The sequence below is a fragment of the Lissotriton vulgaris genome, chromosome 1_1 (genome assembly GCF_964263255.1).
Source record: "Lissotriton vulgaris chromosome 1_1, aLisVul1.2, whole genome shotgun sequence".
Taxonomy (NCBI): domain Eukaryota; kingdom Metazoa; phylum Chordata; class Amphibia; order Caudata; family Salamandridae; genus Lissotriton; species Lissotriton vulgaris.
The window spans coordinates 2,043,235,510-2,043,259,821 of NC_141685.1; the positions used below are offsets into that span (position 1 = coordinate 2,043,235,510).

Genomic DNA, 24,312 nt, shown 5'->3' on the forward strand with positions numbered 1-24,312 from the left:
TATTTGTTGCTTACCTGTGCCAGGCTTGCTTGGTTCTAGAAATAAAATAACTAAAAGAATATTTTTATACAAAAACAATTGATCTGAAGTTCAGTCTTTGAGTGTGTGAATTAATTTGCTGACTGAGTGTGTACAACAAATGCTTAACACTGTCCTCTGATACTGCCTTACTGCTCGACCACACTACCACAAATAGAGAGTAAGGTTCTATCTAAAATGTTACCTCTGCCTACCTTTGGGGTTTCCACTAGACTCTGTGCACACTATACCTCACTTTGGTATAATATATACAGAGCCCGCTTCCTACAGCAGCCCTACGACACTACGCCTGGCTTCTTGGTGATGTCCAATCAACTCTTTTGGACATGCCCTTTGATGGCTGTCGTTTGTCTGGCGATAAAGCAGACAACACTCTTGAGCTCTTTAAGGTTGCTAGGACTACGACCAGATCCTTAGACCTCACTACCACCTCTCGCCCTGCGCAGTCTGCTTTTCACCCCTTTTGAGGCTACAGCAGGGGTACCCCACCACGTTCTTCCCTGATCCACAGGCCTGCGCAAACTGTTCCACCCCTGCACGGCTGAAGATGTGGGACCCAGCTTTGTGGGTCAGGCTGCCCCGCGGACGGGCCAGTCCACCAGCGCCCCCTCTGCAGCAGCTTCCAAACCCTCCTAGTCTGGCCACCAGTTGCCAGTAGGCGGCAAGATCCACCATCACCTCCCTCACTGGCAAACCATCAAATCGGACAGGTGGCTTTTGCAGATAGTCCGAAGGGGCTAATCCTTCCCCTTGGAGACTGCCCCTCCATCCATGCCACACCAATTCCATTGCATGTCTGAGGATCTCTTGGCCCTTCTCCATCAGGAAGTTACAGCTCTTTTGGCCAAGGGGCTATCAAGCGCGTTCCTGTCCCAGAAGTAGGTTGTGGCTGCTATTCCCACTACTTCTAAGGAACGTCAACTGCTTCCTCCGGAAGGAGAAGTTCAAAATGTTAATGTTGGCTCAGGTCTTGTCTACCCTGGAGACTGGATGGTAGCGTTGGGCTTGCAGGACGCCTATTTACACATCCTTGTCCTGCCGGCACACAGGCATTACCTATTAATCACAGTAGGCCACGAACACTTTCAGTTTACCATGCTCCACTTTGGCCTTACCAGCGCCCCTTGGATGTTAACAAATGGGATGGAGCTGGTCGCAGCTCATCTGCGCAGATCAGGGGTTGCCCATCTCCAGACTACAGTGGACCTCCTGCATTCGCTGGGGTTCACAGTCAACGTGCCGACGTCACACCTGAACCTTTCTCAGAAGGTCATTTTCATCTAAGCGGTTCTGGACACACCGCTGTTTCGGCCTATCATCCCGAGCAGCTATTCGGGCTATGACTATCCTGGGTTTTGGTCAGAATGACCCTGAGGCTGCTGGGCCTCATGGCCTCCTGCATCCTGCTGGTAGATCATGCCAGGTGGAACATGCGGGTTCTTCTGCAGTGGAACCTGAAGTTCCTGTGGGCACAACATCAGGGGAATCTTTCCAATTGGGTCCTTATCTCGAAGGGCACTGCCAATCAATTGAAGTGGTGGCTAACGAACCAGGATTGGGTCACCGGCAGATCCCTCCCCCTTCCCCAACCAGAGTTCACAGTGGTGACAGATGCATCACTTCTAAGGTGGGGCGGCCACATGAGAGAGGCAGAGATCAGAGGCTTCTGGTCTCCGGCGGAGTCCAGGCTCCACATCAACCTTCTGGAGCTCCGGGCGATTCGTCTTGCATTGAAGGCATTCTTTGCCTCTGCCCGGGGAAGAGTAGTGCAGGTGTTCACGGACAACACCACCGCCATGTGGTACTGCAACAAACAGGGCTGGTGGGGTTGTGGACTCTGTCAAGAGGCTTCCCGCCTTTGGACATGGCTGGAACATCAGGGCATATTTCTGGTGGTTCAACACCTGGCAGTTTCCCCGAACGCCAGGGCGGATGAACTCAGCCGCAGGTGCTTGATGGATCACGAATGGCATCTCCACTCGAAGGTGGTGCAAGGTCTCTTTCAGCAGCGGGGAATGCCTTGGTTAGATCTATTTGCCACAGAGAAGAATGCGCAATGTCAGCAGTTCTGCACTTTTGAATTTTCAAGGTGGCACTCGCTCGGCAATGCTTTTTGTCGCGAGTGGAGTTGTGGTCTTCTACACCCCTTTCCGCCTATACCACTTCTGCCCAGAGTGCCGAAGAAGATCAAGCGCGACCAGGCTCAAGTCACCCTTGTGGCTCTGGATTGGGCACGAAGAGTCTGGTATCTCGAGCTCTTACACATGGCCATCGAACCTCCGATCAGACTGCCTCTTTGGCAGGATCTTCTGTTGCAGCAGCAGGGAACGGTCCTCCATCCAAACCTATCCCGCCTCCACCTCCAGCGTGGAGATTGAGCGGCAAAACAAACAAGATGATGGATGGAATGTTGCACAATGGCAAAACATTCACCCCCAGTCACAGATCTGGGTTTAATCCATCCTTATTTTGCTCACCAAGCCACCCCAGTTCAGACATGGCCATATGCAAATCAGTCTTGGCCATGTGCCTCATGGGAACAATCCAGTCCGAACTGCCAATCCATGTCTTTCCTGGACCAGAATCAAGCATCCTGGGACCGGTTTCTGGCTATCACCTGTCTTCAGCCAGGATAGCTTGACTCGAGTGGCGCAGTGAGCAAGGGACCCACTTCTGGGCATACCCTTCCCACAAAGGGTGAACAGCAAAACAAACAAGATGATGGATGGAATGTTGTACAATGGCAAAACATTCACCTCCAGTCACAGATCTGGGTTTAATCCATCCTTATTTTCCTCACCAAGCCACCCCAGTTCAGACATGGCCATATGCAAATCAGTCTTGGCCCTGTGCCTCATGGGAACAGTCCAGCCCGATCTGCCAAGCCATGTCTTTCCTGGACCGGAATCAAGCATCCTAGGATTGAGCGGCGACAGTTGACAGATTTCAACCTTCCTCCCGAAGTCTGTATGTTGTCTTGGCCGCCATGCTTCTCACCACCAAAACAGTATATGCCTGTACATGGAAATGTGTGGCATGGTGCACAGCAAAGACTGTGGATCCCCTTTTTGCCTCTCTTTCAGAGGTTCTCCTCTTCATTTTGTCCTTGGCCCAGCAGGGCTCTGCTCTAGCCACTCTCAAGGGCTATCTTTCGGCCATTTCTGCGTTTCTTCGGCTACCTGATCAGCCTTCTCTTTTCAAGTCCCCTATTGTAAATATATTTCTTAAGGGCATTACTCATCTCTTTCCTCCTATTCCTTTCGTAATGCCCCAGTGGGACCTGAATCTGGTACTAACGTACCTTATATGTGCTCCTTTCGAGCCATTACTTAATTGTCCTTTCTGACTCTTGACTTTCAAGACAGCTTTTCTGGTTGTCATCACCTCTGCTCGCAGGGTGAGTGAGCTTCAGGCTTTTTCTTTCCTTGCTGTTTATCCGTACAAGGTTGTCCTTTGAACTCGACCTTCTTTTCTTCCCAAAGTGGTTACCTCTTTCCACATAGGACTGACCATCACTTTACTCAACTTCTTCCCGCATCCTTCTAAAGAGGAGGTGAGGCTTCACCGTCTGGATCCAAAGGGTGCGCTCTCATTCTATCTGGATCGAACAAAATAATTCCGGGTGAATGGTCAGCTCTTTGATTGCTATGTGGGGGCCAAGAACGGTCAGGCCTTGCAGAAGCGGACCATCTCTCGATGGGTCGTTCTTAGCATCAAAATTAGTTATTCCTTAGCGAGGAAGGAACCTCCAGGAGGGTTGCGCGCCCATTCCACTAGGGCAACAGCAGCCACTACTGCTTTGGGACGTGGAGTCCTCCTTCATGGTTCGACGCATGTGGGCTGCTGAATTCATATCTGTGCATAGATCGCCGCCTAGTGTTGGGTCCGGATGATCGCACATTGTTGTCCTGGAAGAGTCTTCGAAGTATCACGAGATAGGTGGCTCCTCCCCTGGACTACAGTGCGCATGGGCATCGACTCCATCCTCAGATTGTTTTTTTCCGCCATTGGGTTCGGATGTATATTGGTTCCCTCTAGTCGGAATCGATAAAAAGAAAACAGTAAATACTTTTCTTAAGACCAAAAGGTATTTAGTTCCACGTCGGTATTGTCTTGCGTTCGGTGCCTAACTCTTCCAGCTCGGTTCCGAGATGGATTCCATCGCCCGCGTGCTTTCGACGCGGAGGGCCCAGTCGATGCCTCAGACCCTATCGACTGTTCATCATTGAACGAAGTCCGTTCAAAAGATGTCCCGTCTGCAACTCAAAGTATCCCCACATCGACGTCCACCCGGTGTGCAACAAGTGTCTGTCGCCGGACCATGATGAAGCCAGCTGCATGGCTTGTTCCCGCTTCAGGTCCAAGAAGACACTTCAGCATCGTCGCGCTGCGCGCCAGGAGGCCCAGCTCACTGCACCGGCACCTGCGGATATTTTATATGCTGGGGATGTCGAGGAAGAAGTTACCGGGGACATCGGTGACAACCTGTCGAATCCCGCGTCGGAAGTCAACTACAACTACGATGCGGACGCAGAAATGTTCGAAGCTGAAGTCGTCGACGAGGTAGGGGACGACGACGGGGCCTTCGGGGCCATGGAGGATGGCTCGGACGAAGAGCGACCTCGCTCTGACACTGGGGTCGAACCGATTCATAAGGCTCAGGTCGAGGGATCGCCACTAGGCCTTACCCAAGATCTTATGATGGGTTCTACGGCTCCGCCTTCGGGCTCGGCCACGGACATTGCTATTGAGCCGCACCCTGGTAAATCGAAAGCAAAAGTGAAACCTACGGTCTCGACACAAGAAACAGCACAGGTGCCCGCCTCAAAACCGAAAGTGCGCATTACTTTGGTCGGATCCAAGGCCTCGGAGCCCTCTGCGCCGAAGAAGCAAAAGAGTGCTGTCGAGACGAAGGCTCAAGTCAAGGGCGTCGAGACGAAGTCTGCCGCGCCGAAGACTAAAGTCAAGGTGGTCGAGCCGATTAAGGAGGCGCCGAAGGCGGTCGACACCAACAAAGGACTCGGTGACCCGAAGAAAGGACTCGGCGACCCGAAGGTTCTCGAGACTCCGCGTCAACAGGACAAGGCCAAGAGCGGCGCACCCCAAGAGTCGACTCCTAGTGGAGCCTCGAAGGATCCCGTCGACTCGGCGCGCCCGTCCGCCGCGTTCACCAAGAAGGTGACGGACTCCCTACAGCGCATCAGGGAGAAGGCCTCGACGGTTGGACCAACAGATCCTCCACCTCCGAAGCAGGTCGAGAAACCTCACAAGGCGTCGACGCCCATTCACTTCACGTTACCGCCGAAGGCTTTCGCCCCTAACGTGGTCGCCAGCGTCCCCGAGAAGGTGTCCTCGGTGCCGAAGGCGTCGACGGTGGTGTCAACCTTGAAGCATCGACAATCTTCGGTGGACGAACAACATGAACATTTTATTGATGCCGAAACGGGCAGACTTTCCCTCCACAAGAGGAAAATTGCCCCGGAACAACCAATGGAGTCCTACAAGATTCCCCTAAAGAGAAAGAAGGACTCTGCTTCCACTCCTGTCCTTGTGGAACCAGTTTCTCCACAGACTCGTAATGTCTCGCCCACTTACTCTGATGTGGACGCTGGGGAGGGAGATGATGAGGATGAGTACAGCTATCCTGTCTATACAGACCCTGATGATAACAATGAACCCTGGGCTGCTGGTGCGGACCCAGGTGATCCTCATTCTGGACAAGACACTCAACTCTATTCTGTGAAGCCATCTCCTACAGAGGATCCTTTTCAGTCTCGGAGAGGACTGTCAAAACTCTACCTATGTTAAAAGGTGTCTTAAAGCATGCTGGAGATATCTTTAAAGAGCCTACCAGAGCAAGGGTGATAAACCCTAGGATTGAGAAAAAGTATAAGCCAGCGCCTACTGATCCTACCTACATTAAAGGACAGTTGCCTCTGGACTGTCTTGTCGTCTCGAATGCCCGGAAGAGGGCTAATTCTCAGACTACGGGTGATGCTCCTCCCCCAGACAAGGAATCTAAGGTCTTTGAGGCATCAGGGAAACGGGTGGCAGCACAAGCGGCCAACATCTGGCGCATTTCCATTACACAAGCGCTTCTGGCGAGGTATGACAGGGCACACTATGACACACTGGAGACCCTGTTGCAACACCTGCCAGATGAATACAAGGAGGCAGCTGAGATGCTTATTCAAGAGGGGAAGCTGATCTCTAATGCTTCAATTAAGTGTGCACTGGACGTGGCTGACACCGCAGCCAGGGCTGTCAACACTAGTGTTATGCTGAGACGACATGCCTGGCTGAGAATCTCTGGATTTAAGCCGGAAATACAGACCACCATCCTTAATCAAACAGTGAATCCAGATCACCTGTTTGGCCCAGAGGATGGCACCACCAGATTAAGAAGGACACTGAGACTGCTAAGTCCATGGGTGCCTTACAGTCCCAGCAGTTCAGGGGTGGGTCTTTTCGTCGCTCAAGCACTAGAGGCATTTCCAGAGGCCAGCTCTCCCAAACCACGCAATACTACAAAGGCAGCACACAGTCCACATACACCAACAAAAGTCGAGGTGGATATCGTGGAAACAGCGCCAAAGGCAGGAGTCGTGGAAACAACAACTCCAGATCCTCTGCCACCAGCAAACAGTGACGCCTTGTCACTGCCCCCCGACCACACAACACCGGTCGGGGGGAGACTTCAGCAGTTCCTGCCGGTCTGGAGAACCATCACCACAGACAGGTGGGTCAGACAGCTTATACAGTACGGTTATTGTCTGGAGTTAACATCCACTCCACCCAACATACCCCCAAGACACCGTCCTATGTCTGCCGAGCATTTTCACTTATTGCAGCAGGAGGTCCTCGTCATGCTGCAAAAAGGGGGGATAGAGCTCGTGCCTGTGCAGGAAAGAGGCACAGGAGTCTACTCCCTGTACTTCTTGATACCAAAAAAGGACGGGTCCCTCAGACCCATACTGGACCTCAGACCCCTCAACCAGTACATCCTATCGGAGCACTTCCATATGATGACCCTGCAGCAAGTGCTCCCGTTGCTCAGTCAGGGGGATTTTCTCGCAACTTTAGACCTAAAGGATGCGTATTTTCACATTCCGCTGCACCCGTCACACAGAAAATACCTCCGGTTCACCATCCAAAACCGACACTACCAGTTCAAGGTTTTGCCTTTCGGAGTCACCACGGCACCCAGGGTGTTTACAAAGTGCCTGGCGACAGTGGCGGCGCACCTAAGGAGACAGAACATTCACGTCTACCCTTATCTGGACGACTGGCTCATCCAGGCAAAGCCAGCCCAGCAGTGTGCCGCTCACGTGTCCCACACCATTCACCTCCTTCACGATCTGGGATTCTCACTGAATTACCCAAAGTCCCACCTCCAGCCCGCCCACATACGGCAGTATCTGGGTGGGACGATAAACACTCTGGCAGCCACAGCACAGCCGAATTCAGTGAGGGTCAGCAGCATTCAATCGCTGATACGATTCAAACCCCAGCACTCGCTTCCAGCGAGAGTGTTCATGCAGTTGATAGGCATGATGGCCTCCTGCATCTCTATAGTCCCGCACGCGAGACTACATATGCGTCCGCTTCAGGAGTGCATAGCACGTCAGTGGACTCAGGCTCACGGGCAGTTGAAAGACCTAGTGTTGGTGAGCGGTCGGGCATACAACTCTCTGCATTGGTGTAATCCACGAAACCTTTGCAAGGGACGACCGTTCCAAGAGCCTGTGCCACAGATCGTCCTGACGACGGACGCTTCTCTCCAGGGATGGGGAGCTCATGTACTCCATTACACTGTGCAGGGACTATGGACGCAACAGCAACGGAAGATGCACCTCAATGTTCTAGAACTGATGGCAATCTTCATGGCACTAAAGGCCTTCAAAGTACATCTGTGCAACAAGGTCGTGTTGATCCGGACGGACAACATGACTGCCATGTACTACATTCAGACACAGGGAGGTACCCACTCTCCGCATCTGTCTCCCCTGGCTCCGAGCATGTGGAAGTGGGCCATTCAGAGGAACATCTTCCTCATGGCAGAACACCTCCCGGGCAAAGACAATCAGATGGCGGACCTGCTCAGCAGGTACAGCCACCAAATGCACGAGTGGGAGGTACATCCATCAGTACTCCACCTGTACTTCCAAAAGTGGAGTCATCCAGAGATAGACCTGTTTGCCACAAGGGAGAACGCAAAATGCCAAAGCTTCGCCGCCAGGTTTCCACACCCACAGTCGCAGGGCAATGCGATATGGATGAACTGGACAGGCAGATTTACGTACGCTTTTCCCCCAGCACCTCTGATACCGCTGGTGGCACGCAAACTCAGGCAGCACTCGATAACTCTCATCCTGGTTGCTCCAACGTGGGCTCGCCAACCATGGTACACCACGTTTCTAGAACTGTCCGTGGTACCGCATCAAAGGCTACGCCTCACACCCAGCCTTCTGACGCAGAGCCATGGCGACATTCAGCATCCAGATCCGCAACAGCTCAACCTGGCGATCTGGCTCCTGAGGTCTTAGAGTTTGGCTACCTGAACTTGCCTCCTGACTGCATGGACATCATCCGGGAGGCGAGAAAGCCCACCACAAGAGCATGCTATGCGGCGAAGTGGAAGCGGTTTGTCATTTACTGTGCAGACCACAACATTAACCCGCTAGATGCATCTATTCAAAACATCATTTGTTATCTTTTCCATCTGTACAAATGTAATTTGGCCAATGCTTCCATTCGCATACATCTATCTGCAATGGCTGCTTATCTCCAAAACAGGCAGCACCTCTCGCTTTTCAGTCATTCCTCCGCGGACTCCGCCAGCTCCGGAGTGGAACCTCAATGTGGTCCTCACCAGGCTGATGGGTCCCCCTTTTGAACCGCTGCATTCCTGCGAGATTCAATTCTTGACATGGAAAGTAGCTTTCCTTATAGCGATTACATCGCTGCGACAAGTTAGTGAGCTCCAGGCACTAACTATCCAAGAGCCATTTATTCAAATTCATTCTAACAGGGTGGTGCTTCGCACTAACCCTAAATTCCTTCCTAAAGTAGTGTCTCAATTCCATATTAACCAATCTATTGAATTACCTGTGTTCTTCCAAAATCCTGAGTCATTGGCTGAAGGAATGCTCCACACCCTTGACGTCAAAAGGGCCCAGATGTATTACATTGATAGGACCAAGGATTTTAAGAAAACTAAACAACTCTTTGTTGCCTTTGCGCCACAACACAAAGGTAACCCCATTTCCAAAGCTGGTATAGCTAGGTGGATCGTTAAATGTATTCAGATCTGCTATCTGAAAGCCAAGCGTACTCTCACCATTCCACCAAGGGCCCACTCCACCAGAAAGTTGGGGGCCTCCATGGCTTTTCTTGGGAATATTCCTTTGGAAGACCTATGTAGAGCAGCCACATGGTCTACCACACACACATTTACGAAGCATTATTGTGTTGATGTGCACTCCAAACAGCAGGCAGCTGTAGGGTAGGCTGTTCTAAAAACACTTTTCCAAACTGCTGCAGCTGGCACGGGCGGCCGCCGTTAATGGAGGGACTGCTATGTATTCTATGCACAGATATGAATTCAGCAGCCCACATGCCTTGAACCGAATATGCTACTTACCAGTATGCATCTGTTCTTGGCATGTAGGGCTGCTGACATTCATATCGGCCGCCCTCCTCCCCGGCGCCTGTAGCAGCTGCAGAATTTACATATACTTCTAGCATGGTCATCATTCACTTAGTTTCACTCCATCTTGGCCACAATGGCTACAAACAATCTGAGGATGGAGTCGATGCCTATGCGCACTGTAGTCCAGGGGAGGAGCCACCTATCTCGTGATACTTCGAAGACTCTTCCAGGACAACAATGTGCGATCATCCGGACCCAACACTAGGCGGCGATCTATGCACAGATATGAATGTCAGCAGCCCTACATGCCAAGAACAGTTGCATACTGGTAAGTAGCATATTCGACATCTGCCAGGCAGCCATGTGGGCTTCATTGCACATGTTTAACAAACATTTTTGCCTGGACAGCCATGTCCGGAGACACTTTTTTGGCTGTTCAGTTCTCCAGGCCTTTCTTTTGTTACTTTAGTTGGCTGCCCCACCCCCAGGGTTGGTATTGCTGGGCTATCTATTCGAAGGTAAGGAATTCATAACCTATGGTCTCTTTCAGATGAACAAATTTCTTACCTCCGGTAACAATATATCTGTAAAAGACATAAATTAGTTATTGATTCCTTACCGCACCATCCATACTCCCCGTCTGCAAACTGACTTCTAGGGTAAGGGACTCCCTTTTAGTTTTGTGCACCAGTGATCAGTATCTTGCATGGTTTGTGCTTCTGGTGTGAAATGTCCTGTAAAGAACTGACGTCAGCCTGCAAGGGCAGCGTCTAAGTAGATACTGCAACGTCATCCCGGCGATCACGACGTCGACGATGAACGCAGTCGACTGACGCCACCTACTAACGCCCAGGGGTTCTGCTACGAAAAAATTTCTCTGGATCCAGTCAGATGCCTGGGGGTAATTGTAAGGTAAGGAATCCCTAACCAATATATGTCTCTTACAGATATATCGTTACCGAAGGTAAGTAATTTGTTCATTAGGAAGACACAGTAGGAGGAAGGGAATTTGAGGAACTGTAAATATTATCACATGCGCAGTGATTGTGCTGAGCGTGGGGCCCTCCATTTCGAATAGGTACTAGTACAGCAGCCCAGAAATCCAGCTTTTCTGAGGAACTCAACTGACAGTGAAGTTCATTAGTGTGGTTGCCGAATGTCGGTAAGGGCAGAAGCTATCTTGGATGGGATTAAACATAGTATAGCTAATGTTAAGAAAGATATTTCCAATAAATATAAATGAGTCCACTAGCACCCGTCACCTCTGTTCTCGCTGCCTTCTCTTTCGAGGGGCCTGATGTACATAGGGAATGGTTTTCGATTGCCAAATAGCGAATATTTGCGATTCGCTATTTGATAATCATAAACATCAATGTACAAATGTGTCTTTCACACATTTTGCGTTTCCCATTGGGTCTCAAATAGACCTACCTCGTTAATATTCATGAGGTAGGTCTCGGTTTGCGACCCATTGGGAATCGCAAAATCACAGGGAAGATAGCCTGCTAGGGACAGCAGACCACCATGTCTGTGATTCCTTTTCAATAAAGCATTTTTTTCTTTTTTTTTAAACGCATCCCATTTTCCTTGAATTAAAATGAGATGTGTTTCAAAAATAAAATGGGTTTACTGCTTACTCTTAAAAAATGTTTTACAAACATTCACAAAGGGGAAGGGGTCCCTGGGGAAGTTACCACCTACTGTAATACTTCAGTCGCAAAATATTCAAACATACCATTGCGACGTGTGGACTTAAAAAAACCTTTGTGCATCTTGTTAAAAAGGGGTTCCAAAGACAACCAGTAACAAAAGACCCTTTTATGTTGCCCGGCGGTATCGCCTCTATGACCCACCAATGTTAATCAATGAAGAAGCAGGCGCTGGAGACTGGTAGGCAGGAAACGAGGATTTTATTCTCTCCGGAGGAGAACACATCAATTCAGACAGCAAGTATCGTCACGAGGTGCTCTAACCACATCTCTGAGGCCTGGCCTCTTATACTAGGGTTTATGACCTTTATTGCACATAACACATTCTCGCAACACGTTGATAGTTGAAAGAACATCCTCGGAATCTCCCCTTCAGGCCCGTTCCCACATACATTTACAGTTGGATTCCCCACCCCGGTCACAACAGGTGATGGTTGCCGCACAGCAGGGCATTCCGCCGATTCACGGAATGCATGGGGTTGATCGGATCTCATAGGGTGGGGGCTTTGATCGGTTCGAGGGTCTTTTGATGGGGAGGGGAAGCTTCCTACTGTAAACAGTATCCGCAGGGCCAGGTGGCGGCCTGGGAACAAGGAAGACAAACGGGGACACAGGAAAAAGGGGGTTTGCATCAAAAGGATCTGAGGCCATGAAAGGAATGAGGGGAGGTGTCGCGCTGGGAGCAGGATGGGATTCTGTGGTGAAGCTGCGCTGAAGGGGGGTTTATGACCCAAGGCATGAGAGAGCGGGGGTTGTCAGTGTGCGGGGGGATGCTTGCGAGGTTAAGGGAGAGAGAGAGACGCGCTGGCTATCAGCGAGGGGCAGGGAGGCCATGGTGCTCAAAAATGGCTGCCGCTTACGCGCACGAATGGGCTCGAAAAGGGGCAAGATGGCGCCGATAATGTTCACCAAGTTTGTGTTAATTTTCCACAGTCCTCCCTTTAACATTTCCAAGACATCTTGCTGGCCTATTTCCTATCTATACCTATATGCAGCGATCATAAGTAAGGGAGAGGGGACTTAGGCAAAAGAACTGTACATAAACATCACATTATAAACATCATATTGAAAAATCTCATCATCTAGTAGGCGGGTTCATCGTTAAGTTGGTTGCAGAAAAAAGTCATCGTAATGCAATATCAGACTAGAATTACGTAGCGAGGGCGTTGGGTACAGATCATAGATACTTATAGTCATTTGGAATAAGAACTGGTAAGTTATCATATAAGTAAGTCCTTTTTGCATTCGGCGGGTGCATAGTTAGTCCAATGGTGATTGGGAGAGAAAGGAGATACAGTAAAAATATCAGAGTTCTCGTTGTCTTTTGTCGTCTTCTGTTGGCACTGTTAAGCACCTGGATTACAATTCGGTCTGTCAACAGGAATGTTCATGTGGATTGAGTCGTTGGAGGTCTGCGGGCAGGGGTACATTTTGTTTTGTTTCGTCAGACCTCATAGGAGAAATGCGTTACGGTTTTGGAGCAGGTGCACTTTCTTTTGTAACGCAGAGCATAGATTTGCAATAAAAATGCGATTGTTCCTGAATTGTGAGATCTGTTTGTTTCTTGAGTCTCTGTGGTGGGCATTTCCTGTTGCTTCCATCATCTTCGAGGCGTTCAGCAGCGGGTAGAACCACATACTTCGTTCATCTTCTCTTTAGAGGCGACCCTTGGTGGAGTTCTAGGTCACCGTTCTAAGATTAACATAGTTCGTGGTCTACTTAGTCGGAGCTCCCTCCCTTCTGACGCAGGGAGTACTCTTCTCTGGGTAGCTCAGTAGGATTTGGAGGAACTTGGGAGTTCGTGTGGAAAGGTGCGGGTGTGAACAGTCCTTATGGTAGGTCGGAGGAGGAGGGGATGGAGCAAGGCCAAGTCGGGAACAGATCAGGGGGACGGAGAGTTTGCGACAGGCGGGTCCGTAACCATGTTCAGAGAGCGGGGACTTTTTGGCACACGTTGATCATAGAGCAGGGGCTTCAGGTCAGCCCTTTCCTTAGCTTTGTCTGAAACGGTGCCCTGTCCTGCGACTCCTTACTGCTGTGGTCTCGCCTCGGCCTCCGTCGCTGATGTTCCACAATCCGCAGTCGGGCCGCGTGCTCCCACATCCGGTCTCTTTCTCCTCCGACAGTGATACCCTTAAATGAGTTTTGAAAAGACAGTCTTTAGAGATATTGCAGAAGAAGGTAATTACATAAATCTATTTCTCTCCCAACACCAAGCAACTGGGGTAAGCACTCGCTACATTTGAGATTTTCGCGGCTAACGTATAAACAATTGATGATGGATTTGCTGGATTCCTTACAACTTCCTTTTGTTGGCTAATTCTTTGACGCTTTGATGGTTATTACGTTCAATAGGTACGAGGTCTGGCACTCATTTATTGCATACGTCTATTATAGTAGATGTCAGTTCTTCTGGTAGAGACCCATTTCCCCAGTACGAGTCTTGCAAGGCTAGGCTGGTCTTCAGGGCCTTGTATTTTACAAAAAAAGTGCAACGTGCTATTCACCACAGTCTGATAGGCATCCTTCTGAGGGGTGAACATAGGCTAAACAAGTCTTCATTACATAAAAACATCTTATTTTCAACAAGGCTTACTGCAACAAGTTCTTTCGATTTTCGATCTAATTTTTAACTTTGCACACATTTTTCTAACTTTCTATATAAATCCTCGCAACCTGGTTACTACAAAAAAACTCGGGGGGGGGGGTGGTTTGCAATAATTATTAAACTTATCCTCGGGGGAGGCGGGATCTTATGGAAAACAATTAGGAACATAGTGAATTGGAACAGGGGGCGTTTTTCAGGTTCTCGTTCAGGGCAGCTGATACCAAAACTGGGGACATTTTGGAAAGACGGGGGTGTCTCGATCACTTCTTACTGTTTGGGGTGTAGAGACAATTTGGAATGGGGATGGTCGCATTACCACAGACGTATTTTATCATAGAAGCCACTGAAAAAAAGTTCCCTGACTGTGGGTCAAATTTAGGGAACCTCAGTCGTCTTACCTGTCCTTTTCCTATTGGCCAATTTAAATTTCATCCATATTTAGCAGAAAAGGAGAGGTAGTAACGTGGTACCGATACAATTTTATTTTGGACAAATTTGTGCAAATACTTATGGTATTTGGGGCCAATCAGGAGGTGCACCAGGTTCGTCAATTAGGTGCCAGTCGCTAGGAAGAGGGAAAGTGTGGAGGGGTGAAAGAGTGAGAGAGAGAGAGAGAGAGAGAGAGAGAGAGAGAGAGAGAGAGAGAGAGAGACAATAGGCCAAACAGTACACGTGGGACATGGAGAATGACCGTGTATTGTTTGGGCTATTAAGTGCGTTACCCAACGTTAGACGTTTCGGGTCTGTGTTAGGATGTAGAAAGCATGCAGTTTTGGGACAGAAGAGCATTAGATCTGGTACAAAAAGGTCGTGCATTGGGTAGGGCGTCCTTTTTGTGTCGTCTTGCAGCGGTAGTCCGTTTTCATGCATCGGGCGTGACGTGGTTCCAGATCCCTTACGATACTCTAATCGGGATTCTAATGTAACCTGCAGAGGAAAAAAAGGAGGGAAAGGGGGAGGTGGGGGGACAACATTCGAACACATCAAATGTACGGGCACGAAAGTCCTTTACTTACCGCATACTCGTACTTATCTCTTCGGGATATAATCCCTTAGGGTTTTGGTTTCCGAAAGTCAAGGGGGCGGGCAATGTGATAGGTGGTTCATGGGGAGGTTCGAGGATGGCATTAAGGATCGTGTGTAGAGAAACGCTTAAAAAGGAATCAGAGGTGCCTAGCGTGAGGTACCCGGTTTTGTAGATGTATCCGGCCTTCGGGATCCTTAAATCATTCCCAAAGCTGTGAGGTTCTAAGGCATATCAGTTCTTCGTTTAACCCGGTACCTTAGTACCTTCGTCCACCATATCTTAATAACATTTTATCAATCACCCCGCTTTACTTTACCCATTCTCAGAAGTCGAGGTCCTTCTTCATATGTTAGTTCCTGAGCTTAGTCGCATATTTTGGAGGCAACGTATCATACCTGGGATCCGATCATCAATCCGGGGCCGAACAACCATTTCTCGGATAACCTTAAAAAAAGAGCAGAACGGTTGCGCACAGAAAAACCCTCCCTCCGATACCCGCATTTACAAAAGTATGCGATGCCTATTCATAGTTTTTAAGACCTTTATTTGTATAATCATTCAGTACGTAAAATGTGAGAGCACAATCATAATTTGGCCTGACATGTCGTCGATGGAAGCACATACAGTAGGGGGTTATTTTGTAGCACAAGAACATGTAAAAAGGCCTAATCTATTATTTGCAAGTAACTGAAAACATTTCATTGCGTGACGAGGGAATCAGGGGCATTTCAGTTCATAAATGGAAACACAATCAAGCTCATCGGAATCACATTTTCCTAGATGTAAACCGTGGGTGTGCATCATAAGCGACGTTATGTACCAGTTACAATAAATATCAAAAATAAATCGTTCATTGAAATCAACATTTTTACGGAACCCCTTCTCAAACGTTCGCCAAGTGAACCCTCCTCCCTTTCCCATCGAGTGCACAATGGTTCGTATATATATCTTAGTACATCAAGTTTCATTAGTTAAGGAACACCACGAGGCGTCCGTTAGTTTCCATTGATACCGGCGCCATTTTGGGCGAGGCCGGTTTAGTCCGGAAGTAGCACCAGAGGAAAAAATATCCTCGACGATTGGCGGTTGGACCAGGGTCCCTTTCGGCAGTTCAAAAGAAACTGTGCTAACAGAGGGGCTGGTGGCGTGGACCGTCAATCAAGAGAGGGAGGGGGTAGAGTCTTTCTTACCGGGTCATGTTGATGTTCAGCCGGAACTTACTCGAGTTCGTTAGCCCATAATGTTCCTGGGTGGTTCAGACGGAAGCTGATGCAGACACGAGAGCACCGCCATCTTGTTGCTGTGCCGTGGTTATTTCATTTGAGATCAATGCAGCTGTTCCTCACCGGAAGCCTGAAGGGGCTGAGGGCTCTTGGGACTTTGGTAGAATCTTCAAAGTCGAGGGGACGTTTGTCGATGGTGGGGGCTTGCGCCCAGGTGGGCAAGTGCCCGAGTTGCAATTTCGGACAAAGTTACTCCAGCGGCCTAGACCCGCCTTTCGAGGGCCCAGACGCCATTTTGAGACCCTGTGGCAGCCACCTTTGTCGTATCCATCAGGAGTGGAAGAAACTTCTTGTGATGGCGAAGGACAGAGCATCATGCTGCTGGAGCAGGACATTTTGGTTCGGGGCGCCAGGGTGCAGCGGTGGAGCCTTCATCTGGGGAGGTGAGGGAGGCTCGTCCGTGCCGCCTTCCTCTCCCGGCGCATCCTACGCCGTCCCTTTGAATCAGGGGCGCACATGATGACCACCCTACACCCCTGATTCCGACTCTTGGGGGACCACTGTACATCCGGTGCTCCGTAAATATGCCCGTCGGACATTGTGTGTCCTGTACTATGCAAGTATACCAGTCGGGTCTTGTATGTCCTGTGCTAAGGAAATATACCAGTCGGGCATTATGTGTCCTGTGCAGCGTAGGTATATAGCCGTCGTCTGGCTGGAGGACGTCGGCGCCGGACCAGGGTAGGGAAGCCTCCTACCTGTGGAGGTGGAAGAGGCTCGTCCGCGTCGCCTCTTCCTCCCTGCCCACCCTGCATCCGTTCGATGGAGGAATTCGTGATGGCCGGACCAGGAGATACGAGGGAGGGGGTCATTTGCAGCCGCCCCCTCCCTACTCGCGGCCCGGGGGACGCCATCCCTGGAAGGGTAGTATGGGAAGACCATTTCATTGCCTGCTTGGTGGAGCCTCCAGGACCTTCTCGCCGGCGATCCCTTTTGGCTCATGGCTGCTGGCAGGCCCCGCCCCACACGTGCTATGCGTTTCGGATGGGCGGGACCATCGAACTGTTATATTTCGAGGACTTCCGGAGTGAGCATAATATGTTTTGTATTTTTCCTATTAGTAAAGTTTGTTTTAGAGAGAGTTCTACTAGGTATTCTATTTACCGTTGGTTGTGTGTTTTCTTTACCGTAATTAAATCCTAAGTTATATAATAGACGCTTGGCTTCCTTGAGTCTTTTCTCTAACGGGGGGTTGTTTACACTGGCCTGCAGTTGTGTTTGTTTTTCAGAGTGGGGGAGCGACAAAGAGCAATCAGTCCCAGAACTCTAACATGTCGTTAAAATTGGTCTGACGAAATCTGTGCCATCGAGCATAATCAAACGGGGTGGTTCTATCTGTCCTGTCCGCACTAGTCTGATTGGTTTTTATTTCGTGTCTTTTCCCTTTCTGTCGGCCTGTCCTTTCTGTCGACCCTCCGTTCTTACCTATGCTCTGCAAAGTCGGGCATTGGGCTTTCCAGTGCCCGAGGCATTTACAGAAAGCACATTGGTTCTGTTTTAAATCTATTCGTCCTGTGCGCAGTGTCGGGGGGTTACCTTTGGGTCGTTGTGTCCCGGGGTTGACTTGTCGGCACATCCCTCTACACCGTTCTCTTTCCATGTCTACTCCTCGGGACTGTGCCATCGCTGGCCCTTCCCTTTGCCTACTAGACGTTTGGAGGGTTGTCCGTCGTGTCCCTTCACCTTTTCTGAATTCGTCGCCTTCCCTTCGTCGTGTGGCTTCTTTGCGCCACATACCGAGACTATCGAGCATAATAGGTGTTGTTTCATTCCTACGAAGGGCTATTTCTACCGTTTCAATTTTGTCAAGATCAAAGGATCCTCTCAGTGGCCACTGACTTTCTCGATCCTTTTTCGTATATTTATGCCACAGCTCACTATAGGCTATAGCGATCAATCCATGCTTCATGAACATGTCCTTATTAGGGGTGCCTTCCAGCGGAGCCGGATGGTTCATCTCTAATAAGCGGTCGGGGTTAAACAGGCTACTAACCAGTGGGGAGAAGACAGGCATGACGGATCACAATGGGATAATAGTCAGCACTACCTATCTTATCACTGCGCGCAAAGACTAGACAGAATATTTCTATTCTACGTTGTTTGCACGTAGTGAATACCTCATGAACCAATCTTGAGCAATCAATGTTAGGTCAAAAATAAAAAATCAATATGGTCAATGGGGAGAATAAGTAGGCTCGCAAAGGTTCGCGTCACCTACCCTTTCACTATCTGTAAAGAGGGGACCTATTCTTCCCTGTTTGCAGACAGAGAATCTCCAGAAAACAATCTATAACAGTTAATCAATGGCAATGTTAGGTCAAAAATAAAAAATCAATATGGTCAATGGGGAGAATAAGTAGGCTCGCAAAGGTCCGCGTCACCTACCCTTTCACTATCTGCAAAGAGGGGACCTATTTTTCCCTGTTTGCAGACAGAGAATCTCCAGAGAACAATCTATAACAGTTAATCAATGGGGGGGGGGGGGCAATTGTTCAATGGGGGGGGGAAGATAGGTCCGACGGATGCGTACCTATCCTTCACTGTTTATAAAGGGAGAGCCTGTTGTTTCTCCGTTTGCAGACAGTGAATCTCCAAATAAATTAACAAAGAGTAATACTAGTATTTTCAATTATCAATTATCAATCACTTTCAATTATCAATCACTTTCGCAATTTGTCGTGTTTACACGACCTTACCCGGACCGCATGGACAGTTTCTTGTCTTCCGAATCCAGCGCCCGATCGTCCTCTTCTCTTCGTACTTCTCGTGGCACTCCTGATGGTTCCCAGTCAGGACCGCAGATCACTCGAGAGAGGTCTGTTCGGAACCAGTGAAGTTCGGATGATCGGCTGTCAGACGAGGGTCTATCGGACAGGGTACCTTCCGATCGTTGCAGTCGTTCACTCTGTCGTCAGGACCTCTCCCACTGGATCCACGAGTCGCTGATGGGCCCCACGTTTGGGACGCCAATTGTAAAAAAGGGGTTCCAAAGACAACCAGTAACAAAAGACCCTTTTATGTTGCCCGGCGGTATCGCCTCTATGACCCACCAATGTTAATCAATGAAGAAGCAGGCGCTGGAGACTGGAAGGCAGGAAACGAGGATTTTATTCTCTCCGGAGGAGAACACATCAATTCAGACAGCAAGTATTGTCACGAGGTGCTCTAACCACATCTCTGAGGCCTGGCCTCTTATACTAGGGTTTATGACCTTTATTGCACATAACACATTCTCGCAACACGTTGATAGTTGAAAGAACATCCTCGGAATCTCCCCTTCAGGCCCGTTCCCACATACATTTACAGTTGGATTCCCCACCCCGGTCACAACAGGTGATGGTTGCCGCACAGCAGGGCATTCCGCCGATTCACGGAATGCATGGGGTTGATCGGATCTCATAGGGTGGGGGCTTTGATCGGTTCGAGGGTCTTTTGATGGGGAGGGGAAGCTTCCTACTGTAAACAGTATCCGCAGGGCCAGGTGGCGGCCTGGGAACAAGGAAGACAAACGGGGACACAGGAAAAAGGGGGTTTGCATCAAAAGGATCTGAGGCCATGAAAGGAATGAGGGGAGGTGTCGCGCTGGGAGCAGGATGGGATTCTGTGGTGAAGCTGCGCTGAAGGGGGGTTTATGACCCAAGGCATGAGAGAGCGGGGGTTGTCAGTGTGCGGGGGGATGCTTGCGAGGTTAAGGGAGAGAGAGAGACGCGCTGGCTATCAGCGAGGGGCAGGGAGGCCATGGTGCTCAAAAATGGCTGCCGCTTACGCGCACGAATGGGCTCGAAAAGGGGCAAGATGGCGCCGATAATGTTCACCAAGTTTGTGTTAATTTTCCACAATCTGACCCCAGATGCCTTAATCCCCAAGCAGCCTTTTATGAGCCTACAAATGTCTTTTGGAATAGGCCACTTCACGTGACTGGTGGGAAATGTAGCGCCTAAATAAGTCAGTCCTACACAGCGTAAGGCCAGCATTCCAAATATAAACTAGCCTTGCTAGCATGTTTGTTACTCTTGGATAAATCTATTGCCAGTTGAGAAAGACAAAGCGGGAACAAGGAAAATGAAAGAACTGCAAACATTGCAAGCTGGGCAGTGATCTCATCTTGGATAATTTCCATACCTTTTGAGGGGGCTGTAAACACAGCTACCGAGAGGAACAGTACTTACAAAGGAATAACTGAAAGTGAAAGGCTTAATGCAGCTACCAAACGTCGGTAAGTGCAGAGACCATACTGGAAGGTATTATATGTCTTATACTTGATGAAAGGCATGGTCAAGAGAGCCTACTCCCGAAAATGTTTCTTATGAAATCTAAATGAATCTGCCACCATCCGTTACAACCTCAACTCTCTGCTGCCCTTTCCTAGCCATCTTATTCCCCAAGAAGCCTTTTACGGCACTAGGCTTGGAAATGTCTTTGGGAACAAGCCTCATCATGTGGCTGGTGGAAATATTGTCCTTAAAGAGATTGAGCTAAAGAGCACTAGGCTATTGTCCTAAGTGTAAACTACTCTTTCTGGCATTCCTTGTGTCTCTTGGCTAAATCAGTTGTTATTGTAAACTCACCCGCTACCGTAACAAGCATTTGCAATGCAATAGGTCTCGCATTAGTTAAGATTGAGCTATTGGCATTGCTAAATATTGCAACACCAATTTCAACAAAAGTCTATTAATTGTAGGCCAAAAATATGTGTATTTATTTTTGTAGCAATGGTGGCATGCTGCGCTTTAGATGAATATGTTTAAAAGTAAAGTGCGCAATACTGAGATTGCTGCAATAATTAATTGCGGATGCATTAACAATTGATACGTACACTGATGGCTGGTGGTGTGTGTGCCTGTAGAAATTGTGTACTGATGGCTGGTGGTGTGAGTGCCTGGTGGAAGTGTGCACTGCCAGCTGGCGGTGTGTGCGCGCCTGGTGGAAAGAGTGCACTGACTCTGGTGGTGTGTGTGCCTGGTGAAAGCATGCACTGACGGCTGGTGGTGGGGTGTGTGCCCGGTGAAAGCGCACACAGAGGGTTGGTGGTGTGTGTGTGCCTGGTGGAAGCGTGCACTGACGTCTGGTGGTGTGTGTGCCTGGTGAAAGCGAGCACTGATGGCTGGTGGTGTGTGTGTGCCTGGTGAAAGCGTGCACTGACGGCTGGTGATATTGGTGCCTGGTGAAAGCATGCACTGACGTCTGGTGTTGTGTGTGCCTGGTGGAAGCGTGCACTGACAGCTGGTGGTGTGTGTGCGGGGTGAAAGCGTGCACTGCTGGTGTGTGCGTGCCTGGTGAAAGGGTGCACTGACGGCTAGTGGTGTGTGTGTGCCTGGTGAAAGCGTAGGAGGGTTCTTATATTGATTCTATCAAACCGGGCTATATAGTTTGTGTAAGGTTTTGCGTCAGAGGAGGGTTAGCCCATGCTCTACAGTACCTCTTCACTTACATCAGGGAAACGACTACCACAATCATGAGGAATCTTTTAACCTATATACTAATCCCCTGGCCATGGAACCTAATCAAAATGATGGGAGACACTACTGCTCTGAATTATGCGGCTTGAAGAGAAATAGGTGATTTCTGCAGAAGACACATATCTAACTCCTGAGATCCAACCGTACCCGCAGACCAGCCTTACTTAGCACCCTAAAATGTGAAAGCGGTGGCTTAAGTTGCACCTAAACATTTGCAGCAGCAGGTGCATTAATTCACAACTCTACCTCAATTGTACCTTTGAAAACTGAGAGCGGCAGGCTACATGCTCGCTCAGCAGGTGCTTTAACCCTCAAATTACCTCATTTGTATTGCAGCCCGTTACCCAGAAAGGGCAAACAGATCATGGCCATGGGCTGAACTGAAGTAATCATGTTAGCTGCCTGCTTCGCTTAAGCATGTTGAGACCCCCATGGTTCGGGGCTTTATTTTGGCTCCAATAAATAAAGCGACTTTAAAAATAAACTCTTCGAATAACAGAGGCAAAATGGGTAACGTCTGTATAGCACATTTAAAGTTAGTAAATTGATTTATGAGCGAGAATGTATAGGTATTATTCCTCAAAACACTGACATCCAAAGCAGTGAGGGTTGAAGATACACAGGTCTTAGTACAAAATGAAGAGGCCGTCTTAGCTAACTTACTTGAGGGAACGAACTGAAAATAAATTGTCCGTGTACAATGGTATACAATAACGGCCACCTATAATACCCCTAATTAATGACTAAAGTAGATTGTTATATTCATGATTTGCGGTGCTCTGAAGTAACTGAGTTGAGACACGCAGCGCTTAGCAGCCAAAGAAATAAACGCGTGGCCGAAGCGGTAAATCAAACGTTTTCTTCCAATTGAAGAGACTGTCATGAAAGGCAGCATAAATCAAGGGAAGAGCAATTCTGCAGGAATCGCGTTACAAGTGATTGTCTCTTTTATTATTCCTGCTAAACAGGCAGCAGCAGCGGACAGTTCCTGAAACGGGGGGGGGGGGGGGGGGGGGGGGCGAAAAAGGCATATTATGACCGACCTGCAGAAACGTCTTCAGATGAGGGGGAAATGTCAGCTTCAGTGTTGGCGTCGAGGTCACTGACCTCTTCCAAGCAAACAACGCGACAGCCATGCGCCTGACTGCAAACAGCTGGCAATTGACCTCCTAGGTCACGCATTGGTGCGATTCTGAGCGCCACAGTATCTTTGCAATCACGTCTTCATGCAATTTGCGTAATCGCGATCACGATCGCTGTGAAAGCGAAAGTGATCGTGATCAATCAATCAATCAATCAATCATAGACATTTATAGAGCGCTCTACTTACCCGGAGGGTCTCAAGACGCTAGGGGGGGGGGGGGGGGGGGTGCTGCTACTACTGCTCGATGACGCACTAATCTAAAACAGGCAAAGCAAGCGCGCGTGCCTCTTTAGAACAGCTTCTCACTGCTGCTTCCACCATGATCAGTCATATCAGTGTGTGTGTACACAAAACAAACTCCACTTTTTGAGTGTTTAGGATGGGATACATAGTGAGGTACTACGTCTTCACACCCATCACTAAAATAGGAAATATAGGATTTGTAAAGAAACAATAAAATGAGAATTTGTAACCATGCTCTAAATGCCGTGGGCTTCATGGAGAGCCCATCTAAGCAGTTATGGTAAATTGTGAAAAACACATGAGAGCCAAGGACTAAAAGGGGCTGGCACAAAACTGACTCTCTTACTTCTTGCAGGCGTAGTGTGTTTAAAATATTGATAATATGAGATCTCAAACATACAGCTAATGCTGCTTGTGGGTGAGACCTTAAAAGGGATCTGGTCTCTGCTTGTAGAACATCTTAAATGTCTGAAGAAAGGGGGGCCTATAGGACATGTGGCGCTAGAGTCACTGCTTCATTACCTCTACAGCAATGCTTATGGAAATGCTATCTGTATCTGTAGCTATGTGCCCTGTGCCTGCAGAATTAACAGCCTTTCTGTGTGTTTTTCAAGGTTCTGCAGAAAATGAAGAACAACTACAGTTTCCAATGGAACTTTTTTCTGATACACCTTCTGCTGTTCCTTTCTCACCTTCAAAAGGTTTGTCTTTGGGTATTTAACGTCCTAATGTATTTCGATAAACACGTATTGGTTTCAGTTGTATTTTTACCCAGCTTGTGTAGCCCAGATGTGGCCTTGATTGAATTAATTACGTGTAACATTCCATCCCAGTGTGGCTCTATTTCCCATGATAGACTAATGATAAAAATAATTTTGATATCGACTCTTTTATTAGTCCCCTTCCTATTTCCATCCGGTCGGAGCCTTGAAAGTTATAAGAGGAACGGAAAATGTTTTTCTGAGCTGTTGCAATCAATAGGCACATGGATCACTCCGATGTAATAGTCTTATCCCCAAGAGCCTTCTCAGCTTCTATATTTGGAGTGTATTTTCCTGCATTTAAGTGTCACCCATTATATTTGTTGGGCTACCTTTTGCCTTTGTATCAACTTTTTCCCCTTAGTGTTTGGCATTGCTTTTGCTTTG

General features: G+C 48.8%; 1 protein-coding gene across 6 annotated transcripts in view; it reads left to right on the forward strand.

Moving 5' to 3' along the window:
• The window catches only part of C2CD5 (C2 calcium dependent domain containing 5), a 915,439-nt gene that overhangs the window by 641,289 nt on the left and 249,838 nt on the right, over positions 1-24,312 (forward strand). For all 6 annotated transcript variants that reach the window (XM_086920391.1, XM_086920370.1, XM_086920386.1 and 3 more), the window contains one exon: positions 23,779-23,865. In XM_086920391.1, coding sequence (XP_086776517.1) covers positions 23,779-23,865 — 87 coding nt within the window. The remainder of the gene's footprint in view (positions 1-23,778; positions 23,866-24,312) is intronic.